This window comes from Tursiops truncatus, chromosome 6 (genome assembly GCF_011762595.2).
Source record: "Tursiops truncatus isolate mTurTru1 chromosome 6, mTurTru1.mat.Y, whole genome shotgun sequence".
NCBI lineage: Eukaryota > Metazoa > Chordata > Mammalia > Artiodactyla > Delphinidae > Tursiops > Tursiops truncatus.
In genome coordinates, this window is record NC_047039.1 from 25,667,648 (window position 1) to 25,676,057 (window position 8,410).

The window sequence follows — 8,410 nt, forward strand, 5'->3', positions numbered from 1 at the left end:
CAACAAAGTAAAAGAATGGTAGAAATAGAAATGTCCATTTTGCACACATAATGAAATATGGATCTAAGAAACAATCATCAATGGCTGCTCACATCACAAAACAGATAACCAGACATTATGTGCCTCCTGATCAAGTATATCACATGGGAAGTAGTCTTGCTCCCCAAAAGACAAAAACAAAAAAAGGAATCTGAATCTGATCAAGCCTCTAAATCTTACCAATCCAATCCACATAAAATGATACTTTAAAATGTATTGTAATTTTTTAAGGTGTGATAATATCACCGTGGCTATTTTTATTAAAGGAATTTTACATATTGAAATATTTATGGATAAAATGACAAAATCTTTGAGATTTGCTTCAAAATAATCCAGCAGAAGAAAAGAAATATTGGAGGAAGGGACAGACGACAAATGACTGGGCATGAGTTGATAATTGTGAAAATTGATGGGTAATTGTGGCACGAGGGCTTCTCTCTAGTTGTGGCGTGGGGTTTTTCTCTTCTCTAGTTATGGCACACGGGCTCCAGAGCGCATGGGCTCTGTAGTTTGTGGCACATGGGCTCTCTAGTTGAGGCGTACAAGCTCAGTAGCTGTGGTGCACAGGCTTAGTTGACCTGTGGCATGTGGGATCCTAGTTCCCTGACCAGGGATTGAACCCGCATCCCCTGCATTGGAAGGCGAATTCTTTACCACTGGACCACCAGGGAAGTCCCCTAAATGAAGCTTCTTTATACTAGTTTCTCTACATTTGTATTTTTTAAATTTTCACAGGAAAAGTTTAAAAAGTCATTTTTTAGATAACATCAGCTGAAAAAAATGCACAACCTAAAAGGTGAGAATTATGTTTTATTCGGCGGAATTGCTGAGAACTTAAGCCCAGGAGGTAGCCTCTCAGATAGCTCTGAGAGACTGTTCCAAAAAGGTAAGGGAGGAGCCAGGATATATAGGAGTTTTTACAAAAAAAAAAAAAAAAATTAGGTAGCTGGAACATGAAAAGATTACTGTTAAAGAAAATCCACTGTAATAGTCTATATGGGAAAAGAATCTAAAAAAAAGTGGATATATGCATAAGTATAACTGATTCACTTTGCTGTACACCTGAAACTAACACAACATTGTAAATCAACTATATCCAATAAAAATTTTTAAAAAAGAAAAGAAAAAGAAAATCCAGACATCTCAAGTTAATGAATTTAGCAGTTCTCTATGTATGGGAAGATTCGAGAGTCTGGGCTCATTAAATCATGGCTTTGATATGCACCTTAAATATCTAGGGCCAGTATCCTGGGTTTTTTCCATACTGAATCCCCTCAGGGTGCACAGTGGGGGCGAGTGCAGTGGCTGATGGATTGTTGACCACAACTTCCTTTGTTTACTGATACAGCAGATGACAACTTTCTTTGTCCAAAATAATCAGAGAACTCTGACTATAGATTGAATAGCAGATGATATTAAGGAGCTACTGTAACTTTTGTTAGGTGAGTAATGGCCTGGGGGTTATGTGGGAGAAAAAAGTCCACATCAGTTGGATTTGCATGCTAAAGTATTTGTGGGTGAAATGACATGGTATCCAAGATTTGTTTTAAGATATTCTAACTAGAACAAAGCAAGTGAGAAGAGATAGGTGAAACAACACTGGCAAATAGTTGATAATTATTGAGACTGGGTGATGAGGGCATTTGTAGGTTCATTATAACATTTTCTCTACTTTCCTGTATGTTTGAAATTTTCTATAATAAAAACTTAAAAAAATAAATCCTCTCCCACTACAGGGAACAGCCTTTGAGTACATGACATGGGCCATGCATTGTTCACATTGCAAAGGATCATGCTTTGTTTCAGCAAGTCCACCTCTGAGAAGATTCGTGCTTCTGGGCTTCCCCCTCCCCACTCACAGGAACTGTCATATTCCTGCCAAGCCAGGATTTGAACTGGATATGGGATCTATGAGACAAGCTCTTTTTGGCTGGCATGTTCACAATGAGCTTCACCTCTGTTTCCTTAGAACTCCAGTCTTCCCAGGAGCCCTAAGTTGAGTGAGGGTCCAAAGACTGCCAGTGATTATCGGGCCAAGTTGGGCTGGAGTCTGAAAAAATGATCCTGAAGGTTCAACTAAGTGGTCTGACCTCAGGGCTCTGTGGAAACACAAAGGGATCCTGACAGAGAGAGTGCCACTCAGTGACAGCCTCTCAGCTGTCCTCGCAAGAGTGCATCAAACAGTATGGAACAGGGTGGCACAGGGGAAATATATGAGGTGTGGAGCCAAATCAATGTACATTTGAATCCCAGGTCTTCCATCTTCTAGCTGTGACAATCTGAAGAACTTACTTCAGTCTCAGTTTCCTCATCCTTATACTTTTAAGATAAACCAATTTTATAATACTTAAAAAGCACTCAGTCCATGTGTGGCACATACCTGCTTGTTATATATTAATTACTGTTATTATTACAAGATCAGTAATCCACATAGAATGCAATTACTGTATCAAACATTATCTGACTTCACCAGCCCCTCAAGTCATCACCAACCCTGACACTCAATTCCTCACTCCCACTCCTCAATCTGCTTACTACAACTGTCAACTGCTGCACACTGACCTCACCCCAGCAGCCATTACTCACACATCAGAATCACTGGTTCCCTTGTCCTGCTTCCCACAGGCCGCAATTGAGGCAGAAGATAGATGGGTTCCAGGCTAGACATTTACAACCATCCTCTGTTTATATTTCTTGAGGCAAGAAATAGATGGGCTCCAGGTTAGACATTTACAGCCAGCTTCCTGTTTACACTTCCAGATAGAAAGAACACAGGAACAGGGTAAACAGCTGCACTTTGCCTCCAGTGGACACTTTAAGATAACAGTAATGGCAGGGGCAGACAGGAGCTGAGTCCTGCCCAGATAAACGATGAAGAGACCACATATTTCTCATGTTTGAGGTCAAGGAGACCTCCCCAACTACACATGCATAGAAAGGCTCCTCAGGGGTCAAAAAAGGGAGGGGGTGCCACCCCATAATAGGTGGTGTCAACCTTCCCACAGGCTTCTGCACTGGAATCCATCTTGGCAAAAAGATGTGCATACATGTGAGGGAGGGACCTAGGATAGGTCAGGTGTGGAAAAAGAAGTGAGATAACTGATTAAAGAGAAGCAAAGACCCAGACGAAATGCTTTATATAAATGATTTAACCACCTCTTTACTTCACTCCTCCTCCTTAGGGAGGATGCCCATACTCTTTCTCTCCGGGTGTGTGTCTCTGCCTTGCTTCTGTCTTAACTATACAAACTGTTTCTCTATGTCTCTCCCACATGTTGTGCTGTGTCTCTAATAATAAACTTTGTACCTGTGTTTACGGTTTCTGCCTCCTTGAAACATTCTTGCTTTCAAACGGGGCAAGAGCCAGGGAAACTTTGCCCTTGCTGGTCTAGGGGCTAGGATTCTTGGTTTTCAGCCAGGCTACCCAGGTCCAATTCTTGGGCATGGAACTAAGATCTCGCTTCAAGCCACCATTCACTGCTCTCTCCACGAGATCACAATCACTCATTCTACAGTCCCTGATCACAGAACCTCCAACATCTCTATCTCATGGTCCTGGTTCTACATCAATCACACCCTGAAAAGGAAAAACTCCTCCTGTGTATTTTTCCTCTATTCTCAACACTTCTGGCCACCAAATGTGTATGTGTGTGTGTGTGTGTGTGTGTGTGTGTGTGTGTGTGTGTGTTGTGTGTGTTGGGAGGAGGGGGCCGCAAACCAAGCAATTCTACAACACCAGCTGGGTGTTCTACAATTTAACTCAGTTCTGACACCATCTACTTAAGAGTTAGAACTAGATCACACAGGTTAAGGGCTTAGTCCTACGAGACTGTCCCCACCCCAACTTCAGGTGCCAATCACAAGTTCAGGTTGTTACTTGTGCTCTGACCAACCGGTTATAATCAGAGGTTCCCACGACCTCCTCCTCAGTCTCCATTAATTTGCTAGAGCAGCTCATAGAACTCAAGAAAATATTTTACTTATTAGATTACCAATTTATTATAAAAGAATATAACTCAGAAACAGCCAGGTAGAATAGAAGAGATGGTTATGGCAAGATACGTCGGAAGCAGTGCATCTCTCTCCCAGAATCTCAACATGTTCAATCCAGAAACTCTCCAAACCCCACACTTCTGGGTTTTTATGGAGGCTTCACAATGTACAAATGATTGATTAAATAACTGGCCATTGGCAACTGATTCAACCTCCAGCCAGAGAGTGGGTTTCAAGTTCTAAAATGCTAATAATTTGCTTGGTTCCCCTGGCAACCAGCCCCCATCCAGCAATTCACTAGGGCCTTTCCAAACATCACTTCAGGTGTGGTTGAAAGGAACGTTTTATAGCAAAAAAACCCCCACTAATTTCACCCTAGCCCTTTGATGCTATTTCAAGACACAGGAACAAAAGAAGCCCCTATAGCCCTTATCACTTAGGAAATAATAAAGGTGTTAGGAGCTATGTGCTGGGAACTGTGGATGAAAACCAAAATATATATTTCTTATTATATCACAATACCACATGTACCAATAACTGGCCTCCACACTGTTATCACTACTGTCGACTGAAAAAAAAATGCACAGCCTAAAAGGTGAGGATTATTATTTATTCAGCAGACTCACTGAGGACTTAAGCCAGGATACAGCCCCTCAGATAGCTCTGAGGGACTGTTCCAAAGAGGTAAGGGAGGAGCCAGAATATATATGAGTTTTTGCAAAACAAAACAAAACCAAAACCATCTAATTGGAACATCAAAAGATTACTGTCAATTAAAGAAAATCCAGACATCTCAAGTTAATAAATTTAGCACTTTCCTATATATGGGAGATGCAAGAGTCTGGGCTCACTGAAATCATTCCTTTGACATGCATCAAACTATCTAGGGCCAATATCCTGCTTTTCTCCATTCTGGATTCCCCTCAGGATGCACAGTGGGGGGTGGCTGCAGTGGCTGATGGCTTGATAGCCACACCATACTTTGTTTACTGAAATGGCAGGCAGTGTTCTTTGTCCACACTACCCACAATGCATCTCCATCAGTGATCCCAAGACTCCAATTCCAGACATACCTGTGATGGACTCTGAGAAATCACCCAAGGACTCCTACCACTATCCACACCACTCACTAGGCCTACACCATTAGCCTTTCCAACAAATTTACACACAAACACACACACCAGTTGGAGCTCAATCAGTGAACAAATCTAGGAATATTCTTGAATTTTAAAGGTAAACTTTAAAATCTAAAACACATCTAAATCATGTGTGAAAGAACAGATTATTTACAGAAAAAGAATTAAGAAAATCAAGATGCCCCATCTGCAGTAATGAAAGCTAACTGACATCAGAAGTAGCATCTAAAGGACCACTTCTGTTAGGGTCAAAGACATTTTCAGAAATAAAAGCACTTGAAGAATATCTCTTATCATTACCTGAGGAAAATACCCACAAAAAGTATTCCAAACAAATGTAAAATAAATCAGATGAGAAACAGCAAATAGAAAAATTGTTCAGCAATAATTTTTGCAAGAGATATGTAATTATTTAAAAAGATGATTATGTGATAAGGAGGCCATTAAACAGAAAATTAATAATACTATCCTATGACAAAACATTTTTAACTATCTCAGGAAAAAAACAGGAGTTATCTGGGGTGTAGAATGGAAACAATGAACAGAAATTTCATCAATCCAATAAAAGTATGAAAAAGGAAAAGAAAATGAGTTAAAATAAATAGTAAACATTAAAACAGAAGGTATAAAAATCAGGTAAATCATTATTACACTAAACTGAAAAGGTAAAATTATCCTATTGACAAACAAAGACTAGGTTATAGGTTGGATTTAAGAAAACTAAAATGTATCTATTATAAGTAGTTAACCTAAACAATGAGACAAATAGAAATATAAAATAAAGACCTGGGCAAAGATAAATCATCCAAATGAAATGAAAGTGAAAACAAGGATAGCAATATAAATACCAAAGTGAAATTCAAAATTGAAATTGCTTTTTGCTGAAAAGAGGGATCCTGTAATAATAGCATCCAATAAATGAAAAAAAATGATACAAAATGCATTAACCATTAGGTTATGTGTGTCTCTCCCCCAAACACACACAAATAAAGCTAGCAAAAAAAGCATATAAAACTACAAAGTGAATTATTAGTGAGAGATTATTTTTATATCTTTTTCAGAATATGATGAATCAAGTAGACCAAAAATAGGAAAGAAAAAAACTTGAAAAATACTAACAGGCTATATTTAATATACATTAAAAGAAGTTTGTACCACACAAACAGAAAATATACTTTCTCCTATAGCCATTGAACAAAGTTCAATGTAACTTGTGTAACTTGTCTTCAAGGAAAATCTTGACAAATTTTTAAAAGTTGAGACTTTGTAGTCTACAGTTTATGACAATATAATAAAATTTAAAATAAACAAAACATATCAATAATTTGGGAATGAAGAAACTCCAATAACTCAGGATCAAAGTGGAACATCAAACTGAACTAATACATTTCAAAGATAAAGATGTATATAAAAGAAACTTTATACCCCTAAACGTATCCAGTATAAAACTGGGAAAATAAGGGAAAGAATGGCAATTTACATAAAATGGAGATAAAAGGGAAACTATCTAAAAATAAAAAGATAAAATTAATATAAAAACAGAAGAGAGCATAAACACAATCGGTACTTCGAAATGACCAATAAAGTAAACCTTGAGATGATTGATAATAAAAAAGGGAAAGAAAAATGATACATAAATATTAGGAATGACACAGTAGCTACTAACCTGGATATGGAAGGGATCAAAAAGTCTCTAGCAAAGTGTACCATGATAACAATAAAGAAAATTTTCACATACAGAGGTATGGGGAAGTCATTCTGGCTTATACATGGTTCTGCCTGAACTTGTGTGAACACACACAGCACATCTGCTTTAACCATTAAAGTAAAGAAGTCTGTTTCGAAGATAAAATAACTCCCTTCACATGGCATCCCCTTCCTAGACACCAAGGTCCTGCTCTCTCACTTTACATGTACTAAATCTGGTGCTCTTAAAACCTTGAAGGAATATATCCCTGTCATGTTCGATGTATGATTTTTGTTCTGATAAAGTATAAGACTATGCTAAAAATCATGCTTCAACCCAGAGGTTCCTCAGAGCCTTCTGAGACGCTATCTCCTGCGCTACAGTCCTCAGTTTGGCTCAAATAAAACTCTTTTCTACTCCTGTTATGATTATTTATTGATTATTTCCATCGACAACTTTTAAAATATCAGAAATAGAAACAAACCAGTAAGCAGAAAAAAGAGAGGAAATCAATGAAGATCTAGCATCCTTCCCCCTCAGAGCCTTCATTACTCAGGCCCCCCCAGTTATCCTCCCCACTCCCCACAGACTCCGGGAATCCGTCCACAGATCCAACATCAAAGATCCCACAGACCCCATCACTCCGCCTGGGAATCCACCATCATAGACCCCATCACTCCCACCCCATGTCTCCGCGGATCCACCATTAAAGACCCCACTATCAATCCGCCGGGAAGCCACCGTCAAGACCACACCGACCCCTATTATTCCATCCACTGACCGCCTCCATCACTGACCCGATTGTTCTTCACGGACATCAGAGACACCTCTTCACTCAGCCCTCGGAAACTCCCTGCACTCACCAGCCCCTCACCCACGCTCTTTCAAGACAGTGGTCATTTAATCACTGGAACGACAACAGCACCCGCTTCCTTTTTATGGATCCCTCCCTGTCCTTGCGGAATTCCTTAGGCGCCTCCTGGGTGTGCGCATGCTCAGTAGCGACTTCTTTGCCAAAACTTGCCAGTATCCAACATGGCGCTCTGCTGAACCCCGCCCCTCTCTAAATGTCTTAAATTTGAAGTCATTATGGCGGCGCCCCTGTAGTCACTCAGGCCTGTGGGCGGCCATGTTGAAGTGACGTAGACTTGTGTGTAGTTAAGAGTTGTCAGGAGGAAAGGTGGACCAGAGGTATGTATACTGGAATTAAGCCAGGAACAACCCAGAGCTCTGGGTGACCAGAGTCGGTCACTCCAAGCAGCCCCAGGCCTTTCCCCAACTCCTGTGGCTTCAAACACCATCAAACAATAATATCTAATCAGCAATTATTAAACACTCCGCCCCCAAACAGTAGAATAAACATTCTATGCAAGCACCTATGGAGCATTTACCAAGGGATACCATAAGCTGGACTGTAAAACAAATCTTATCAAATTTAATAGAACTGAAATCTTAGAGAGTATTGATGGAAATAATAAGTAAACAATCTAAGATAGGAATATAAAAGAGTTTTATTTGAGCCAAACTGAGAACTGTAGCCCAGGAGAGAGCTTCT

General features: G+C 39.7%; 1 protein-coding gene across 10 annotated transcripts in view; it reads right to left on the reverse strand.

Annotated features, from left to right (window-relative positions):
• ZNF484 (zinc finger protein 484) overlaps positions 1-7,839 on the reverse strand; it is a 27,752-nt gene extending 19,913 nt beyond the window's left edge. For 3 of the 10 annotated variants that reach the window (XM_019940491.3, XM_019940492.3, XM_019940490.3), the window contains exon 1: positions 7,653-7,838. Coding sequence is in view for 2 of the 10 variants with exons in the window: in XM_019940486.3 (XP_019796045.2) it covers positions 7,653-7,673 (21 nt within the window). In the remaining 8 variants the exon portion in view is untranslated. Of the gene's footprint in view, positions 1-2,625; positions 2,794-7,636 lie in introns of those variants that run through there. The other 7 variants (XM_073805907.1, XM_019940486.3, XM_073805905.1 and 4 more) reach the window with 5 other exon arrangements.
• Between the last annotated feature and the right edge of the window lie 571 nt (positions 7,840-8,410).